Source organism: Dryobates pubescens, chromosome 22 (assembly GCF_014839835.1).
Source record: "Dryobates pubescens isolate bDryPub1 chromosome 22, bDryPub1.pri, whole genome shotgun sequence".
NCBI classification, from domain to species: domain Eukaryota; kingdom Metazoa; phylum Chordata; class Aves; order Piciformes; family Picidae; genus Dryobates; species Dryobates pubescens.
In genome coordinates, this window is record NC_071633.1 from 10,524,224 (window position 1) to 10,544,910 (window position 20,687).

At 42.8% G+C, this 20,687-nt stretch overlaps 2 protein-coding genes across 2 annotated transcripts in view; both read right to left on the reverse strand.

Annotated features, from left to right (window-relative positions):
- The window catches only part of SWAP70 (switching B cell complex subunit SWAP70), a 37,383-nt gene extending 36,115 nt beyond the window's left edge, over positions 1-1,268 (reverse strand). Inside the window, exon 1 of the mRNA XM_009905108.2 lies at positions 1,093-1,268. Coding sequence (XP_009903410.1) covers positions 1,093-1,191 — 99 coding nt within the window. The 5' untranslated portion in view covers positions 1,192-1,268. The remainder of the gene's footprint in view (positions 1-1,092) is intronic.
- Positions 1,269-8,877: 7,609 nt separating this feature from the next.
- WEE1 (WEE1 G2 checkpoint kinase) lies at positions 8,878-20,404 on the reverse strand. The gene is made up of 11 exons (XM_054171725.1): positions 19,459-20,404; positions 16,720-16,928; positions 16,164-16,230; positions 15,908-16,080; positions 14,896-15,017; positions 14,126-14,272; positions 13,628-13,723; positions 13,460-13,545; positions 13,054-13,224; positions 12,817-12,962; positions 8,878-10,393 (listed from the first exon to the last, which is right to left on the reverse strand). The coding sequence occupies exons 1-11, from the start codon at positions 20,017-20,019 to the stop codon at positions 10,243-10,245; spliced, it is 1,929 nt and encodes a 642-aa protein (XP_054027700.1). The 5' UTR covers positions 20,020-20,404; the 3' UTR covers positions 8,878-10,242.
- Between the last annotated feature and the right edge of the window lie 283 nt (positions 20,405-20,687).

The window sequence follows — 20,687 nt, forward strand, 5'->3', positions numbered from 1 at the left end:
ACCCCAAGGGAAGAAAAAGAAAAGAGGAACTTCTGTGTTGGGGGAGGGGGGGACGGGGGACACACGACAGGCAGGTTAACCTGTTTACTGTGCATTAACCTCTTACAAACCATTGAAAACAAATTCTATCAGCTACTGATCACACTTGGAAAGAATGCTTACAGCACACCCACTCTCATTCATGAAGCTGATCTCACAAAGGGCACAAAATTCAGCTAATTGTTGCAGACAACACATTACAAGGCTCCCACAGTTTCAAATGTCAACAGGTGTTGCGTTCTTATTCAAAATATTTATTTTGCCAGATTTCTGCTATTATTCCCAGGCCAAGACAGTCCCATAAACCAGGGCCAAGAAGGGACTGGATTCAGAAAGCAGCCTGAGAGGTCTTTTAAGCACACAAACATTACTTCAGCATATAAGCTATGGAAATAATGGCACAGTTGGAGCCTCTTGACTAATTCTCCTGTTTATATCCAAAAAAAGAGAGCACTGTGGAACCTTGCTTTCCCCTTGGCAAGCTATGAATTTCACTTGGATGCAGCCAACCCCTATAGATGGGACCTTGTGGCTATCTCCCACAAAAGATTTTGGCCAGAAAGTGTACCAAGGACATGCAGTTTAAAGGAGACCAAAAGCACAACAAGGGTTTATGCACTGGTATCTCAGAGAGCACAAAATGCTTGCCTAGACAGAATGAAAATAAGCCTCCTCAGGCACGAGGAAAAGCCCTCTCCAGCTTCCCACAGACCAGAGATGACCAAGAGTCACAGCGACTAGAAATACCCTACGATGAACGACACCCTCAGAGGTGAAAAAGCAGTTCAAGGTCCCTAAACAAGCTTTGAAAGCGGGCAGCTGTGGCCCCTCGTCCAGCCCTGCATATGAACACATCAGACAAGCTTCAGGCCCGGCACCCCCACGTCCACTGAGAAGGCGACCAGTAGGATCAGCCCAGGCCCGTGTCACGGCCTCTAACATCCCTGGCGGCAGCCCCTCACCCCCTCCTCATGCCCCAGCCCCACACTGCGTCCTCCGGGCTCGCCATTTCTCTTCTCGCTGCCCCCACCCGGGCCATGCCGCCCCACTTGCCTTCAGCTGAGACTTGGAGACTTTCCCGCTGCGGTCGAGGTCGAGTGCGGTGAAGGCGTGCCAGATGGACTTCAGCAGCTCCTCCTTGAGGCCCACCATGGCCGGCCCGCCGGCTGCCGCTGCCCTACTACCGCCGCTGCTCCCTCTTCACCTCGCCGGGCCCCGCCGCACCCGCCCGGGGGCGGGTGCCCGCCCCTGCCCGGCTCCGCTGGCGCCGCCCCGGGAGCCGCGCGCGGCCCGCCTCAGAGGCGAGGGCTGAGGGCGGCGAGGGCTGAGGGCGGCGAGGGCTGAGGGCGGCGAGGGCTGAGGGCGGCGAGGACTGAGGGCGGCGAGGGCTGAGGGCTCAGGTGCTGAAGCGAGCGCGTGCCCCGCGAGGCACTGGCGAGCTCCCGCTGGGCAGGTGCGGCCCCCGCCCCAGCAGCGTCGGCGCCACGCCGCGGCACTGAACAAACAACTTTCCGTGTAGGCTATTTCAGACCCAAGAATTACAAAAAGCAGCTTGCAACGAAGGCTGTGCACAGGTGGAGTGAAGTATGTTCAATCAAAAACAGGGGTAAGGCTAAAAACAAAACTCCAAACAACTTCACCGATACTTCCAGAGCAAGAGTGGTACCAAATACCAACAGAAAGAAGTTTCGCTGGAGGGTAATTTCTTGGAGGTAATTCTTTTTTGTTTTAGTTATTGTGCAATCCTCTCAAATGCTAAGGGCTCACACTCACCCACTGCTGTGCCAGAGCTTCAGCTGGCTCCATACTCCTGCCTTCTAGCAGATCCCTCAGTGGCGTTTCTTTCCTAACATGATTAGAAGTGGCAGGAAGATAATGCCACAACATGCAGTGCTTTGAATACTGCATCTCAGATAATTCACAGCTCATGCATAAGGCAAGATTTAATTTTAATGGGCTTTAAGGATAATGATTAAGATCTAAAATTTAAGGCATCTACCAAGCATGAAAGAAAACAAAAAACCAACAAAACAACCCCACTCCCAAAACAATCACCAAAAAAAAACCCACCAAAAAATATTTCGAGGTTGTTTTCACTCAGCTGTTTTCACTCATCAAAATTAGCATCCTGCACATACAATAGCTCTGCTAGGTACAAGATGAGTGTTTTGCACCAGGTGGTGCTGGTTAATTGTGATCCCAGTAAGAAAGGCACTCAAAGTAGCACTTGTGCCATCTATTAGAGCTGACACTATAATGGACAGTAAAAATTGTCTTACTTTCCTTGAGGTGCTGGGATCCCTGAGCTACACAGCATCAACCAAATCTGTGATCAAAGTGCAGTACATCATGCAGATCCTGCCTGTGGATGTTACACACAGGATTTTCCTCCAAAAGTGCAGTTTAACCCCAGCCAGCAGCTAAGCCTCATATGGCCATTCACTCACTTCCCCCGGTGGGATGGGGAAGAGATTTCAAAGAGAAAACTTGAGACAAGATAAAAACCGTTTAATAGGTAAAGCAAAAGCCACACATACAAGCAAAAGAAAACAAGGAATTCATTCACCACTTCACAGAGCCAGGCATGTGTTCAGCCATCTCCAGAGAAGCCAGGCTGCATCACACACAATGGTTACTTGGGAAGACAAACCACCACCACTCCAAACATCCCCCACTTCCTTCTTCCCCCAGCTTTATATGCTAAGCATGATGTGCTATGGTATGGAGTATCCCTTTGGTCAGCTGTCCCATGAGGTCTTGGGTGCCAGGTTGGACTTGATGATCTTTGAGGTCTTTTCCAACCGTACTGATTCTATGATTCTATATGTGTTCACTCCCAATTTATTGAGCAACCCCCCAGTCTCCTCGCTTAGAGAGGTGAGGAGGAGAAAAGACTTCAACTCCACATAAAACAATTTTCATCATAGTAGCTAGTATTGAGCTAAGCCTACTTCAGCCAAAATGAAGGAACAAGGAGACAACGCTATGCACAGTTTTCTTTCCCAAACAGAAGGGATGTTAGCAGAAGAACCTTTTGCTGCATTTTCAGACAAAATGCAGGCCATGCAGGGGGTATAATCACAGGTGCCAAGCCACAGTGGTCCACAGGCTTCTCTGGCACAATCAGCCAGGTTAAGTTTTTCTGCTGGCCATGGGGCAGAGAGTTCCACATGGATCTGGAGGCCAGACTACAGGCCAGCACAGTACAGCACAAGCTGAGTAAGCACAGGCCTTAGATCACTAATCTAGTCTGGTTAGGATCACTACAGATGAGCAAGACAAGTCCAATGCAGTAAGTACTTTTAATTCTCCTATAATTCATAAAAAGAGTTTTCCATTATGGGAAATTTGATACTAGAATAATTCACATATTTTTATTGAGACTAGAATCATCCACACATTAATTTTTATTCTTTAATGCCTTCTCTGTCTTACAGCCAGCAACAAAAATACTGTAGCAACGTAGAGATGTTGTGGTTTCCCAGTAGCACATAAAGAGTAAAACACAACTTACTTTATTCATAGGTGTTTCCTAGCCCCTTTTTTATCCTAATTTTTCTTAATCTCTTTCCTCCTTTGTTTATTCAGGACTTTGGAATACACAGTTATTTATGCTGTTTCCTCAAGATGGATAGTGAGAGCTATATGATTAAAGATTCATTGAAATAAATTTTCTAATGAACATGGTTTCCTAACATGATAGCTTTTAATATTAGCCAGAGTATCTATCACCTTGAAATCTATTAGCAATTCTTGAATTTGACCACAGCTGTTTCACTTTAAGGAGGAGAGAGACATCTTTTGTATATGAAGATAACCTAACAAACTATTTTATTTGGTAGCTGAGCAACCACAAGGTCACCAGTAAGTACCGAACATACCTATTGAAGTGCATTAAAAGTATAGTTAGGGTCTGTGAAATGTCACTGAGAAAAAGCAATTCATACTGTTCACACACAAATCTCCTCATGGCAGGGGCTTAATTTCTGTTTTGAACAGTGTTCAGCGATTTTTAGCAGCTTATTTTCATACAAACAATAGAGCAGGAAAATGAAATGAAACCAAAGTGTCCCACAAAGTAATTGTTGGAAAAAAAAAGGTGTACATCTTTTCATTCTTTTTGCAGGCTTCTGTTACTCCTGATTTAAATGACATGCTGAAATCCTTTGCCAGAACAGGATTTGTTTTCCACCAAGAACACCTCCATTCAGGTCAATAGGTTAACAGTCCATGCTTAAAGGTTTCATTAAAATTAGTAGTTCACATAAGCCTCAGCTGCTGCAGCTTTTGGTAGGTTAATGAAAAGGATGGGTTTATGCATAGCTCTGCATGAAACTAGTACAGGATTTTATACAGATGTATTTAAAATATTTTTTTTATACTATGGAACTAACTGAGCAAGTCCAGTTAAACTGAAGTTCTTACGCAGATATAAATTTGCTGTTGAACAAAACCTTTGTGCTTTTTTTGTTGTTGTTGTTCCCACTCACCTAAAATAGCTTTAACAAAATTACAGGACTAACTGCACCCACACCCAAAGTGTAAGCTATTTTAAGCAACTCTTCTGTTTGAATGCACTAGTCTGGATCTTTGCTTATCAAAGGCTTTACATTTTAAAACTTTGAAGATAAGATTGACATACAATCCACAGAATATTAGCTAACAATGATCACAATTAACCATGAAGTCCTTAGTAGCACTACATAAACACTAAATTGCTTGCATAGTACAAAAGTAGGTTCTGACACAACTTAACATACTTCTGCCTTTTTTTTCTTCTTTCTTTTTTAGAAAGTTGTCTGAGATCCTAACAAGTTTAGTTTACATTTGTGCTGATTCTAATCTTGTTTGCTCCCCACAGTTAAAAACGTGATTAGAGGGTGGTGAGGAGATCAGGGAGGGAAAACTGGCTCACAGTCTCACAGAGTGACTCACTTTCAGGAAGACGCTCTAGTTAGACCCTGCAGAGGCTCAGCCTCACACAGTCAATCATTTTTCTCTTCCTCCTCCCTACAGAAGCTTAATTATGCTTTGTTAACCAAATAATAAGTGTTTGTCAGGGAGGTCCTAACCAGAGGAAAGATTACGCATTTGAACTGTTACTAAATTTGTTTTATGCCTCCGAGTCAGTTAAAACACCATCAAGGAAGGAATTCAGACACTCAAGTTTTCTGCTTTGTTAGCCCTCACCCCCCAAAATCTTCCTGAACTGTGGCTAGGCCTGGTCATTCTCATTCTCCACCGAAAAAAATAAATTGAAGCAAACAGAAATTGAAGGCCATTAAGCCAACTTTGTAGCAAAGAGTGTTTCCAGTATTTGCCACTTCACAGCGACATTTCAGTAGGGGGGGGAAAGGCAAATGCTAATGTTCATGATCAATGCTTTGTAGCTTCTGAACAGATCAGTGCCACCATAAAACATCTCAAGGAAACACTGTAGCACAGAAAACCAGTAAGTGTATTTGACATTATACCATAATCCAATCCTCACTTGAGGATTTTTTTTTCCCTATTATTTTAAATTACTGTCTAATGTGTTATCTCTGGCCTTGTACACATGCCTCAAAAACATTCTCATTGAAACTATGCATAAATTAGGCACTACAGTTTTAGTTGAAATAGGAAGCAGCATTAGATGCTGAATCAGAATGGCAACTCAGTCTCTCCTACAGAAAAAGTTATTTTCCATTCACGTCTAAGACTTCTAGAGCACTCTTTTAAGTGATTCCAGCAGAGCACACTTGCTCTACTCTAGTGTTCTGCTATTTTATGCACAACACGTGGATTTCTATTCAAACTTGACACAACATAATAAAGAGGTAAAACACAGAGCATTAAGTCACCTTTCAGTTCCTCCCTGGTAACACACATTTTTCTCACCAAGTTACACAACTCCCTGTACCACAAATAGCTTGCAGAAAGGAAGAGAAAATTAAATCCTAGGCATTTACTGCAGTAACCATCTGATACCATGTTTTGGGATGGAAAATAGAGAAATGGTCAGTGGAAAAAGCCATTTAAGCAGAATTTGTGTAGAAGACTGTCAGTGATTACGGACTGTTTACAAGACCAAAAGGAGACTGATATCCCATTTGCTAAGGCATGGAACAAATATATGGGGAGATTCCACCCTAAACATCTCAGCACTTCAGTGGCTCAGACTGAAGAGGCAAGAGGAAAGAGCTGCAGAAGCAGGACAATCATCCAAGAACAGTGGTTGGTTAGACTATTACAGGTTGGGAACAGGAGGTACTTCTGTGCCACTTATCCCTTCCCTACACCACACCTTGCCTGAAATACTTCCACTAGAGGTGCTTTGATAGCTGAACATTATCTTCTCCATCAGGATGCAGACTGAACGTGCAGAATCTTTTCCTGTGCATAGATGGTAATTCAGGAACAGCAGCAGTTTTCATGTCCATTAGCCCACTTACCTGGCAGTAACCCTAGGGATGCATAGATCATTAATTAGAATTAGGCCAGTTATTCTGCTTTTGTGTTGAGTCAAACACAGAAACATTTCAGATCAGCATGATTATTCAGATGCCTTGCCAAATATCGACGCTGCATTATTAGAAAAGAGTCAAATGAACAAAAGGAAGATCTTTGAACCAGTTCTTCAGATTTTTCAAGACTATCCAGAATCTTGGTAAATTTTTAAGTGTACATCAGATCTTTGAGCAACATGTTAAAGACTAATAATTTGCTTCCTGTTTAATTAAGCACAGCAATATTCTCTCCATGGGGCACCTCCCTTTCCCCTATCCCATTCCCATTATGCTTAGGGAAGATAGCATCTTCATCAAATTCCAACTGTTTAAACAAAACAAGACCTTAATTTCCTGTCTGTGCTGTCCTGCCCAACCACTGCTTCTTCCTGCTTTCTTTGCAGTGTTTCTGGAGACTAGAACTTATGGTCCAGAAGAGAAGTGTCCAACCAAAGGAACTCACAGCTCTGAGATGTTTCCATGGTTCTCTGAAAGAAGGTAAGGTTCAGGCAGAGAACAGCCCTGCTTTTGACTCTTGCCAGTCACTGCTTTAGACTCGAGTTCTCAAGCACAGCTATAGCAGCAATATTCATAGGTAGCACACATGCAGGGTTTTATTAAGTGTGCATACATCAGATACCAAATCAGCTATATGGTGACATAACAAGGAGTCTTTTCCAAGCCGACAAAACTGAGGACGCATGTGCAGGTAAGAAAAATGCCAATGCTGAACCCGAGCTACTGCTGGCAAGAATGCTCAATCACTACTGCACAAGGTAAGGATTTCTAACAGTTCTGGTTTGAGTATCATACTAGCACACAAAAACCTCAAAGAGACAAAAAGTAATAGTGTACATTAGACTGTTTTGTCCAGCAGGTGTTGCTGGAGACTACAAAACACACTGAAGATGAGGTCAAGCTGGTCAGATTTTGGTAGGCACTTCTTTTGCTCCAGGTTCAACAAGGTGACTAAGCATACTTTTCCTCGTGACACTTTTCAGTGTTTACTCTGAAGTAATGCAGCCTATAAAATTGAAGTCATCTTTTCAAATGTAACAGTAGTTCCTGTCTTCACTTCTAGGTAGAGATAAAGCTAGTCTCTAACGTCATACCTGAACACACAGCTTTCAACCAGCATGCCATGAGCAGCTTTCCAGCCACTCTTCCCCAAGCCTGTAGCATTGCATGGGGTTATGACCAACCGTGCAACTAGGCACTGTGCTTTGAACCTCATATCATTTGGCTCAGGCCATCAATACAGCCTGTCCAGATCCCTCCATAGAGCCTCCCTACCTTCAAGCACTTCAATACTCTGCACCAAACTTAGCATCTGTAAATTTACTGAGGGTGTTCTCAATCCCTTTATCCAGCTCACTTATAAAGATATGAGAACCGTCCCCAAAACTCAGCCCTAGGAACACCACTAACCAGTGCTGAGTACAGGGGCACAATGACTTTCCTGCTCCTGCTGGCCACACTATTCCTGATGCAGGCCAGGATGCCATTGGCCTTCTTCGCCACCTGGGCACACTGCTGACTCATGTTCAGCCAGCTGTCAAACAGTACCCCCAGGTCCCTTTCTGTCTGGCTGCTCTCCAGCCACTCTGACCCCAGCCTGTAGCGCTGCATGGGGCTGTTGTGACCCATGCTGCAACAAAACCATGAGATACTCTAAGCTTTCTCACAAACATCAAAGGACTATTATACATCAAAATTTAAGTGTGTTCCAGCCCATGGACTTTTACTGATGAGAACTGCATACTCAGAGAATTAAGGTGTCTAAGCCAAGCCTCTGAATTTCACTGTCATATATGAATAGCTCCAACTGCTCCCACAAATAAAGGCACTGGGCAGTTTTCACTTGCTAATTACAAAGCTAAATTTTGTCCATTAAGTCCATTCAGTTCACATGGAGCTTCTGACCTTCAACTCTAGTACACCCCAGCAGACTAATCTGTGAAGGCTTTATTAATTTCACTGTCTCTCTTCTAAAGCATGTTTTGCATGCCACAAAACATACTGTTATTGGGTTCCCCAGGTTATTCCAATTTCTCCCAGTCTTCCCAACTTCTAAACAAGCACTTCTCTTCCCATTATCAGCAATACTAGTCTCTCTCCTTACCTCAGAACCAGGTTTGTTCATTCTAGTCCTTCATCCTCACAATTATGGGTTCCACTACAAATCTTCTAGAGTCTTTCCAACAGGCAGTACCACTCCTGAAGGCTGTAGGAACAGACTGCTGTAAATATCTACACACAAGACTGTGGTGCTTCTCTGCTGAAGTAACCAGCAGCAAGTTATCTCAGTCTCATGAGGGAGCCACAAGCATCACGCAGAAGCAGGAAGCAGATCTAATTGGGACATGCCATCATACATTCCTGACTCAGTATTTTATTTCCAGAACTATAGCGTTAAATAAGTATTAGACAGCATTAAACAAAACTTTTAACTTTAATGGTCAAACTCAACACTAGCAAGAACAAGTAAAGCACTACTGGGAAATGTTTAAACTAAAATTTATGAAGAGACAAGCCAGTAATTAGAACAGTTTTATCTTTTAGCAACGTCTGTCAGCCTAGGTCCAACATCAGTACAGGTTCTAACAGCCACATTTTGTTCATCTTGGAACTCAAAACTGAATAGTTAAGCTTTGTCTGTTGGCATCTCAGACTGCAGTTTCAGTATAGTATACTATAAGCACAATCAAAACTTATGTACATGAACAATGAAGCATAACTCAAAACACTTACACTAAATTATTTACAAGTATTCCAACATGAAGAAAAAATAAAATACAATAGCCTTAAGAATGGACAACTGAAGAGAATACCAACATTTAGAGAACCTTATTAGGAAGAATTACAGAACATCAATAGCCAGGACATTAACAACTGCACTACACTAATACAGAGTCCAAATAATAAATTGGTGCATTTTTTCACAATGCACTAGCTTTGAGAGAAAAATGCTGCCTTCACTAAAATGCAGCTTAGATCTGTTTCACGTAATTATTTTTACAAGAAGCCTCTTAACACAATAATGATTGTTTTAATGCTACAGTTTACAGCAAGGACAACAAACTAAAAATAGCAGCAGTTCCACATGGCACTCGAATTCCACAGGTTTCTAAGCTGTGGTTTATGCAATGCCTACAAAGTGCTCCCAGTTGAATATACAAATAAAATTCACAATAAAAGTCTACCTGGTATCAGGTACATTGAGTGTAGATGGCTTTAAAGCCTGTCTTTCAAAATTTATTCCCCTCTGCTCCAAAAAAAAAAAGAAAAAAAAAAGAAAAAGAAAAAAGAAGAAAATCAGTAACTATCAAAGCAAGGCCCCCTCCCTCCCTCTTAAAGATCATTAGGGATATTACTTCTTATTACAATGCCGTAACACTACAAAGCAGCACACCACTATAGTGGTTAACCCTGGGATGATGTAACATCTAACAGTGTAACTGAAAGGCTTATGGATCAACATCCAGGATCCTCTACAGACAAGACAGCAACTGAGTCCATTAACTCAAATGGTTAAAACAGCTCATCAGCCATATTGTACAAGTGAAAAAATCCAGAAGCAATTCCTGCAAAACAAGTGACACCAATCAAAGACAGGACAAGAGACCAGGAATTGAATGCCTCCTTCAATTCCTTAGAGGCTTCAGTCTTGCAAAGATGCTACAGCCATCCTCAGCAGTTCTTTCAGACTTCATAGTTAGTATATAGTAAGACTAACTGAGCGGTTCATTTTCTTTCCAATGAGTCGAGATGGTCTGTTTTGTGTCGTAGATCTAGTTGCCATTCTGTCAGTGAACAGTGCTCGCTCCTCTGCTGCAGCCTTTGCCATCTGTGCCTTCTTCAGCTCTCTGCAAGACATGAAGAGAGTTGAGTCATGCTTAAGCAACGGTTATCAGCAACAACTACAGGCACATCAGAGCAAGAGCATTTGAAATGAGTTACAATTTAGAACTTAAGACCTGCCACCTACTTAGCTCATACTAAGACCATTATCATCTGCATCAACCTGTTTACAACTCATAGGACAGAAATGGGAGGTTCATTAGTTCACATTCTTTCTCTTGAAGAATAAGGGAAAGAAATGACATATTCACACAACTCTGATCTTGGGATCCACACTTTTATAAGCAGCTCTACACTTTAATTACCAGAACACAGCAGGACACTGTTTACTTTCTGGTAATCACTGAAGAACTGATTACTGAGGTTTGTCCAGATGAAGCATTCAGCCACAACTGAACCTCTGTGAAAGGTTCAAACAGTCAGACACACACTGAGATGACCATAACTGGCAACAACTAAGTCAGGAAGCAGCTTTTTGTGTACCCACATGAAAGGTTACCACTACCTAAAATCTCTTTCTGCCTTACATAAAAATTTGAGCCTAAAACTGCAAGACTGAGTCACTGAAGGTAGCTCAGGTCATTGTCACTGTGCAGCATTCTCTCAACTACTGTTTCAGAATTACCAATATTCATTTTGAGGACAAAGTTAAACAAAACTCAGGATAAAACTATGAAATAATCTGACAAAAGAGCAAAGTTATCTTTACCAAGTGTTTCCCCATGCACCTTTTTGTCCTCAAATGCTGACTCATGCCTAAATTCAAGGATTTCCCTACTCTGTTCCAACCCCAAACTATCCCTCAAAGGAGTTTTCTCCACTGTAAGAACTAGTATTTGTAATCTCACTTCACAGCTGATCGCCAAAGAAAATTTTACAGACTGTCTGCAAGATGGTGTAGGTGTAAATTAAATGTTTCTATTTAATAAGCTACTCCCATTCTTGTAAGCCAAAACTTTAACATCTATGCTGCATCTAATACTCCCCACTCTGTCAGTTCACTGAAAGAGAATGCAATTTTTCAGTCATGTTCTCTAAAGCTTGAATATTGAATATGTGTATACAAATGTATACACATGTGCACATCCACCCACCATTACCAAGAAAATAAGTTTCACAATGTATTCCCATTCTTCCCTAGATGTCTAATCTTGAATTCTTCCTTGCTCTGAAGAAAACACAGTAGAAAAGCTGAGTTTCTTTACAAATATTCCTTTCACTGATGACGATTTAAATACACAAGTGGTGCCTTAAATGGGTCAAATGCAGAAGCGTTGAAAAGGCAAACCAAAACAAAATACCTACCTAACTATTTTATGGAACACTACCCCACCCACAAAATACTAGAAATTACTGTGGTTAAGTGTTCTTTCTAAAATAATTATTGGATTTGCAGTTACTTTCTAACTGTTAACTACTTGTTGCCAGGCCAGAAGTCATCTTCAAAAAATGTCAGCTTTGCTAACTTCCCCTTTCATACAATACAAAAAACCATGTTGTCTTTATACAAGCAAGTTATCTTTGCAAATCTGTCCTTGAATAGCCTGCACAAACTGCCAAATTATTCTTTCTGCCGACAGCGTAATTCATAAGATTATCATATAAAATTGCAGGCTGAGCTAGGCCCAAACTGTAGCAATGGCAAGTAAAGCAGACAGAAATGGACAAATGCAAATGGAACATCTTGACTCAAAACCAGCCAGTCAGAAAGTAATCATAAATGCCTGCCCGTTATGTGCAGCACATGCAAAAGTTTGTCCCTGCTCACTGCAGGGGGGTTGGACTAGATGACTTTTAGAAGTTCCTTCCAACCCAAAGCATTCTGTGATTCTATGATTCATAACTTACTCTCTCTGACACTTAAGCAGAAATCAAGACTTTCTTAGAAGGAACCTCTTCTTCAAACACTCAACTCTGGATTAAAGCTTTGAGCAAGGGGTAGGACAAGATGACCTTCTGATAAAAAGAGTTCTCTGGTAAGCTAATACTGTTATGTACAAGGCAAATTAATTCAGAAACGTTCCTGATGTGCCATTTCATTGAAGTTCAAAACAGTTCATGCAAGTCACATTTTCCAACATGTTTCAACATACAAACACCCTTGGAAAACAGACTCACATAATACACTCTACGAAGTGTGTGTTATGCTTGAAACATTTTTTTAGAACGGCAGTCTCTGTATGCCTTGAATACTAATAGTGTAGTAGAGAATGCCTCAGAGTGCTCAAGATGTTCCTTCTACAGATAAAGTTCCTTGCAAAGTTACATAGCCCACTTTGTACTCTTAGGTGTGTACAGGTATACAGATTTGTGGACCTCCTGTAGGAAACAAGGAAGTTTTAGTCCTGTTTTTATCATTAATTTACTATCATCAGTTTGTATTTTACTATCATTAATTTATATTTAAGGACCCCAAGGAAGTACTTACTTCTGCAAGAGAGAGTTTTTGAATTTCTCAGCATTCAGTTCTATTCGGAGCTGCTCTGCACTCTTTTTTGCAGCAGAGAGAAGCACTGAATGCTTGACTAGTGCTACAGCTGAAGGCCTTTTCTCTGGATCAGGATTAATCATAACCTTGGAAGAAAAGGAAAAAAGTCATTCCAGTTAAGGCAAATAAAACAGTAAATTCCACTAATCTGTGAGCCACTAGTACAAGAGTTCTTACTTTTAGTAAATCTAGTAATTCTTGAGAAAGCACTTGTGGTATTCTGGGTAGTTTTCCTTGTCGAATTTCATGCCATTGGTCTCCATTGGTTGGAAGTGGTTCAGCCCCGGCAGCACAGACAACGGTCAGAGCAAGAGCAAAAATATCTGCTTTCGGCAAGTGAGTGTAGTTCTTGAAAAACAAACATAAACTTATTACACATACCACCAACTCAGTGCAAGAAGAAATCTGGCAGCTCAACTGAACACATCCACAGTATTACATTCCCCTTAATACTGCTGGTGTTCAAAGGGATTATCATTCAGGAAGTTTCTCCTTCTCCAGCAAGGAAGGGGCAGACAGCAACTCATTACTTCAAAGAGAACAGCATGCAGACACCACTATGTTCCACAAACAGAACAGTTACCTCTTGTAGGACTTCATTTGCAAGAAAACGGCTATCACCTTCTTCCACTTGGGGACTAGATACTCGAGTTACATGACCAAGGTCACCTGCAAAAAGCAAAGTTAGTTACATTTCAGAAGATAAACAAGACAATACAATTCTTTTGCACACAAGCATTCTGCTTCTCACCTATTTTAAATATGACTCTATCAGATGACCAGTCATCATCATCACCTTCCTCTGATGTTGCACTTGGGACTGATGTCCTAGATATGAAAATATTACCTGAAAAAGAGTATAATTGTTAAAAAAAAACACCACAAAACACACAATTTTTCTGTCCAATTCCTACTTCACTGAGTTTCACTACAGTTTGCTTTAGCCTCACAGAAGTTCTAATTGTATACATACCCAGTATGTAGAGCAAGAAACTTTTAAGTTTCTCTGGCCCCTGGGCTGGGAGGGGAGCCAAGTGTTATTCAAGTAGAGTCAATTACACAAAAAGAACCCAAGATAAACTTACAGTTTAAGTTTGCTAGCCAATTTTATAACTGACATCTTTACACTACCGTTTAGAACTTCAGGGAAGAATTTACAGTTAATAAGGTGTGGCTAACTGTTTTTCTGCATCAGATTAAATTAACTGAGGAAGTTGTCAATAGAGAGCAAAACAGTTTACAAACTTACTAGGTTTGATATCCATGTGTACCAGTGACATTGAATGAATGTACTTCAAGCCTCGAGCTACCTGAAGTAGCAAGTCCTTCAGTTCTGGTTCCGTAAAGTAACGCATGTTCCTGTAATTTTCACTTATGGCATCTGCTAAACTGCCACCTGAGACAACAGCAAAAGAAACAACTAATTATTTTACATCAAACAGTTGACATAGTAATGACAACTTGTTTCCAAAATCAGGTGCAACCAGCTCCCCAAATTAACAGAATATATGACCAAGATAGATAGGAAGTGTAAAATCTAGTGCTGTGTTCCCCTCTTTACAGCCATGTAATGTAGTATTATTTTTCTGCAGTAGTAGTTGTACAAATTAACTGCAAAATCAACACAAAGGAAAAAAATTTTTTGCCCTTTTCCAAATCTCTTTCAGAGTATCAACCACAGGAAAAAAACATCTCAGACATCAGATCCACCTCCCTTTTTAAAGGAAACTGGTAATTTTCTCTATTCAGTTTGTATTATTATATAGAAGAATGAACAGTTTTGCTGTTTATAAATACCTCACTGTACTTCCAATATTCTTGAACATTTTGGGACTCTACAATTTCCTAGTTTTTACTTCACATACTTAATACACCTTCTCCAATAGAAAGGAACATCAGACATTTGAGACAACGGTATGAGCTATGTGCAGGGCAATTGATTCCTAACCAGTACTAGGGATTTGTAGAGATACCTGTGTATCTTCAAGAATTTGAAAGCAAGTGATAAACTTTACTTACCATTGCAGTATTCATTCTGTATAAGCATATGATCATCTTCTGCCCATGCAGAGTAGTATCTTACTACGTGAGAATGCTGTCCTAGCACTGCATGTGCATAGACCTCTCTTAAAGCATTTTGTCTGTTACAGACACAAAAAATAACAGCACACAAGAGAATTAAATTAGTGCAATTTCGCCTTGATAGAAATCTTTATATCACAGTCTTCTGCCAGCTCATGTTTCTAATGAAAATTTTTACATTCAATTCTGTGGCATATTAACATGAATTAATATATAAATAGCTAAAAAAATTTACACTGTATTAAAAGAGTTAAGTGTGTGGAACACCAAAACCCATGTTCTGCTGCAGGTAATTCTTGAGGCAGCAGCTACTTCTATTACATATCAGCAGCAAGCTTTGAGAAGCATTGCTGAAGTTTAAGGGAAAAACTAATGACCATAAGCCAGGAGCATGATGGAATTCAACATTCCTAACTTCTTGTATGCAAGTCCGGAATGCAATTTTCAGCAATACAAACTTCTGCCATTTTATATTAAGTGTTAAAACAGTGAGGGGAAGAAGTCATGAATTGCAGGCTCATTCACAAATGCCAAAAAATATCCCAAAACTGACTTGACTACTATGCACACCACAAGTTGACAAGGGCAAGAACCTTCTTCAGAGTACTGCTTTCCTTTCCTATCTCAAAGGATCATCGCTGCGTTTATTCATAGTCTCTCCTGCCATTAATTCAAGGAACTATTATTCTTGCTTTTTGGAGAACAGTCTGTTTCCACACAGAATATTAGATAAATTCCTGCTAGGAGAAAGACCAAGTAACCTTTCCTCCCCAGAACTGCACCATATTCAGAAAAAGACTTCACAATTGTACCTTTTTTACATTTAATCCATACATGTTTATACTTTTCTGTTAAATGCCTTCTCTAGACACCAGTCTAAAGAGACATTGGAAGTAAAAGGACTAAGATAAGAGGGTGACTTCACTCTTAATAAGAAGCAAATACTCACTCATCCACAGAGCCAGCCAAGGGTTTCTTGGACCGCTTTATTGCGTAAATACAGCCATCAAGCCTCTTCACACATTTAAACACAGAACCGAATTCACCAGATCCAATCTTCTCCAATTCATGAAATTCAGTTGCATACCGTGACTTCATATTACTTTCTGTTATTGTTATCCTCTGTAAAGATATAAAAGGAAAATATTAGATATGCAGATACAAGCTACCTAACTTAGTATTGAGTTCTGAAGATTAGTAATTACCTTAGCCGGTCTGATAGTTTCATCCTCAGGCTCTCCATCACTTGCTTCCATGTCCTCACCACAAGAGCTGAAATTCATACCAGTTACTTTTGCAGTAGTAGTATGGTTTAAGTAAGCGTAAGACCGAAGTTCAGCAGCTGTTAATTTCTGGGATCTATTTATCCCATTCTACCTAAGCTTAGTTTACTTAAACACTAGACATTCATAAGCACATGCTGATATTTTTGTCATCTCTTCATGTTTCACACTAGTCTTCAACATGCTTTTCCCTCCTTGAGAAAAGATTGTGTGCAAAGATTATTTAGTTTGGCAAGATGACTGTAGGACATGGCCTAGACTATCCTCTCTATATACTAATCAAAACACGAGTGCTAAACAGTTTTTTCAAATCATCATACAACTCAAAGCTGATACTTCAAGACCTATATTATATGCCATGAATAAATCCGCAAAGAAAAATACTATCACAAAAACTACTTTACATGACACTTCAGCAGCTAAAAGTAGTTCTAAAGAGAAACTTAACAAAGGAAGACAGATAAGAGAGATTCCTCACTCATTCCAGTGCATTCGCTTCCTCCTACGACATTTTCCATCAGAGTTGTGAAGGAACATGGAATCGGGAGTGAAGGGATTGATGTTCACATGAGGCGTTTGTCTAATATCTTCTTCTTGCTTCTCCGATTTCCCAACATTCATAAACAGAGAGCCCCCTCGAAGTTTGACTGAGCTGGAGCCTATTCCTTGCGCTTTAGAAAGCAAACTCTGTATAAAAACAAACAAACACACACAGAACAACACATGCACACAAAAAACCACAAAACACACAAGAAAACAAGACAACAAAAACCACAAACATAAACACACATTAAAAAAACAAAAACCCACACCAAAACCAATAAAAACACACAAAAGACATGCAAAAAAAGAATTATAGTCTCGATATTGCTTTAGATGTGCAGTCATGTCATGCTTGAAAGCCATTACAACATTGTCATCACAGTCAGCATGCATTGTTTAAATACCTTCATTTCTATCAAGAAGAACTCCAAATAAACTATTAGGCATTATACTCCACACAAAAACAGGTAACTAAATCACTGAATGTTAAATTATTTTTTAAAAAACAGGAAAGACTGTGAGAGCTGTGTCTTTTGGTCTTTGATCATATAACCCATACTTCTGGGACAATTCTTTAGCCATAAAATGAACAGAAGAAACTTATGGACCATCCTGTTCTTTATCATTATGGTTTTCATATATCAGATATGAAAGGTATATCAGACACAGGAAATTATCTTCAGTGACCACAAATTTAGGTGGCAAACTAAAATATGTAACAAGTAAGATTTAATACTGATGCATAGATGCCTCTTCATGAGCCTATCAAAAATTGCTCAAGAATTGACAGCACTGTTGCAACACCATTTCAATAACCAAAACAGATCTTTTGGCCAGTAACTTATCAACCCAGGTGTCTGCCAAGCACACAATGAAACCTCTCCCAGCTGGGTAAGGAAGTTTGCACCTGAGTCTCCTACATCCTGCTGAGGATGCCAACAGATCTATTTGGATCACAAAGAGGAGCATTTCCTTATCCTTGCAATACGCTCCAGAATAAAGACCTAACGTAACTTAAGTTTAAACCACTGTAGGGAAGGTGGCTCTGTACTAGAGAATCAAAATTGCACTCCCCAAATTTGTAGTAGATGAAGACCTTTAAGTCACTGTGCATCTCAACACATGGACATCTTAGCCAACAGATTTCAAAGATAAACTTTCCAAGATAACCCACACAGAATTTGGGCACCTCATCTAAAAAATGCCACTGAACTACAGTGTTAAAACTTTGGGTTTAGTGTCACAATCCAGAATATTCTTGCATCTCTAAAGCATCTGCTTGTAACTGGGTACAAGGCCATACAATTGTTTGGGTTTGAAGGGACCTTTAACGGTCATCTAGTCCAACTACCCTGCAGTGAGCAGGGCCATCTTCAACCAGATAAGATATTTCAGTGCCCTATCCAGCCTGATCTGGAACGTTTCCAAGGACGGGGTATATCAACGCCAGTTTTACTATTTCCAAACATGTTCCACTCATTTCTACCAGTGAAACCTCATTTGAGATGAAATCTGTAGAAAACCAATTAAGAAGTTTGCCTTCCTCACACCTTAAATCATTTTTCTCAATCTACAGACCACTAGGAGATTACCCCCAGGGATTATCACTGGATTACTTCTGAAGTGCCATACGGAAAGTAACAAAGAAAGCAAACCCACTATCATTAGGTTTAAATTCACTAGGCAGTGTTTTACGTGAGTGTCGAGTTCAAAAGTTTAAATGCCTTCCAGAAGTCTGCCATTGTCAGGGTTAAGAGCTACCTACTCCTTTAAGATTCCAAATCCATCGGATAACAGCATGGGCTACTCAAAAGAGCCTTTTGCATTGGATGCAAAATAGCGCAGATATGGAACTCGCGCCAGCACACGCAGTACTCAGTCACACCGACTGACAGACACAGGAGCGAATTCCAATTCACGCTTTAACTTTCTGGTTAACAAAGGTACAAATGCCCACACAACACTAAAGTATTTATTTTATGAGTTTAATATTCTACTTTCGCCTTTTAAAAAAACATTTCCCACAAAATACAGTGAAAGTGGAGTATTTGTATATATAAATATGTTTATAGAAAAGTAAAAGAAAAACATTTTCCAAACACCCATTGTACACGTTTAAGGCGGGGCTATTCGACGCCCACACCTACAGTCCCCAGTACGGGACAAAGCACGGTTCGGGGAGCGCGATACTACTTTCCCTTCCCCGTCCGCCCGGACCGACATCAGACAGCGCAGCACCCAGGGCTGCCGGGATAAACCCAACGGCGCCCACCTCGGCCCCGCGGGCAGCTCCAGCAGTCACCCGGAGGCGGCACCCGCCACCGCCCGCCCCTTTACCCCCGCCAGGCCCACCGGCGCGCGGGGCCCGGCCGGCAGCGGCGCGGGCGGAGCGTCGCCCCCCGCGGGTTACATAACCGTAACGGACGGACCGTGGGCAGGTCTGCGGGCACGAGCCAACAACTTTCCGTTACGCACTGGTGGGGTGGGGCAGGCGGCTGCCCCGCCGGCACCGGGCCCCTACCATCCCCTGACCCAGAGTTTCAAACGCCAGCGCGGCGCCTCCAGCGGCTCTACCGACCCCGCCCCGCCCGGCCCGGCCCAGCCCCCCCCCACTCCGCCCTCAGGCCGGAGAGGCCGATCCGCGGAGCGCTGCGGCGTGGGGCGGATGCCTCACCTTGGGGGTGTGCGGCGTGTCGAAGAGACGCAGCTTGCGGAAAGTCTTGTGAGGCGGGGTGCCAGGGTAGTCGGGCAGCGGCGAACTTGGCTCCTCGCTCCGTGCTCGGTAACCGCTAGCTGCCGGGTGTGGCGGAGAGTGCCCGTAATAGCGGCGACCTTTGTGAGGGGGCAGCGGCGATGGCGAGCCGGCCATGAAGTAAGTTCCAGGCGACTTTACCGGTGAGGAGCCGAATCCCTCCTCCTCCCAAGAGTCTCCCTCGTCCGGCAGCGCCGTCGCCGCCATGGGCTCCATCTCCTCCTCCTCCTCCTCCTCCAGTAGGGGCGGGTCGCCTCGCGCCGGAGTCCGAGTCGATGAGAGCGGCGAGTCTGCCTCCTGGAAGGCTGAGTCTTCACCGGTGCTGTTGCCACTGCTGCCACCTTCCTCCTCCTCGTCCTCCTCCTCCTCTTCGCAGTCACTGTGGCCGCCCAGAAACAGCAGCTTCTGCCGGATCGGGGCGGCCGCCCTCCGGGCCGAAACCCGCCGTGGCGGCGCCGCCTGCTGCAAGCTGAGGAAGCTCATAGCGGCTCGTAGCGAGCCCCGCTCACGGCCGAACCACTGCTGCTGCGCTGCCCTCGCGTCCTCTCGCTGCGATACTTTTCTGGCTGCGACCACGGCTCCGTTCGGAGCTGCTCCTGACCACGGCTCGCCTCGCGCTGTTCGGACTCCGCGGCTTTCCCGCGACCGTTAGTCACGTGGCGCGCACGCCAGCCAATCACGCCCACCCACTCGGTTTGAAAACACGGAGGGCGGGGGCGGGCCTACACACGAGCGCGTCACGGGGCGCTTTGGCGCGAACGCCGCGAGCGATGCATGCGGACGGGGTGGGGCTTGGCTCGCCCCCCGGCGACCACACGTACGCAGCTGCCCGGTCAGGCGCGGGCCAAGCGCCATCTTAGCCCGGGGCTCGGCCACGCCCAGCGCAGCCCGCGGCTCGATGGGGCTGGGCTGGTACCGCCCGGGGTGCGGGCGTGGGACAGGCGGAGGCAGCGGACTGCCGTGCCCAGGACGCAGGTGCCAGCCTCACAACAAGCTGGTTCTGTTCCCGCTTGGTGGCTAGAGAAGTGGGCACAAATCCTCGTTTTGTAGGCCCGGAGAATAGTAACAACTCCTTTTAAACCAGTTAAAGACTGCTTTTTAGCTAAACCAAAAAATAAATAAGTACTAAGTAACTATTCAATGCGCTATGA

Coding starts and splice junctions, on each gene's coding strand:
- WEE1 (XM_054171725.1), bottom strand. CDS start 20,019: ATGAGCTTCCTCAGCTTGCAGCAGGCGGCGCCGCCACGGCGGGTTTCG. Junction 16,929..19,458: donor ACACGCCGCACACCCCCAAG/GTGAGGCATCCG, acceptor GTTTTTATACAG/AGTTTGCTTTCTAAAGCGCA. Junction 13,724..14,125: donor ACACATGGATATCAAACCTA/GTAAGTTTGTAA, acceptor ACTCTTTTTCAG/GTAATATTTTCATATCTAGG.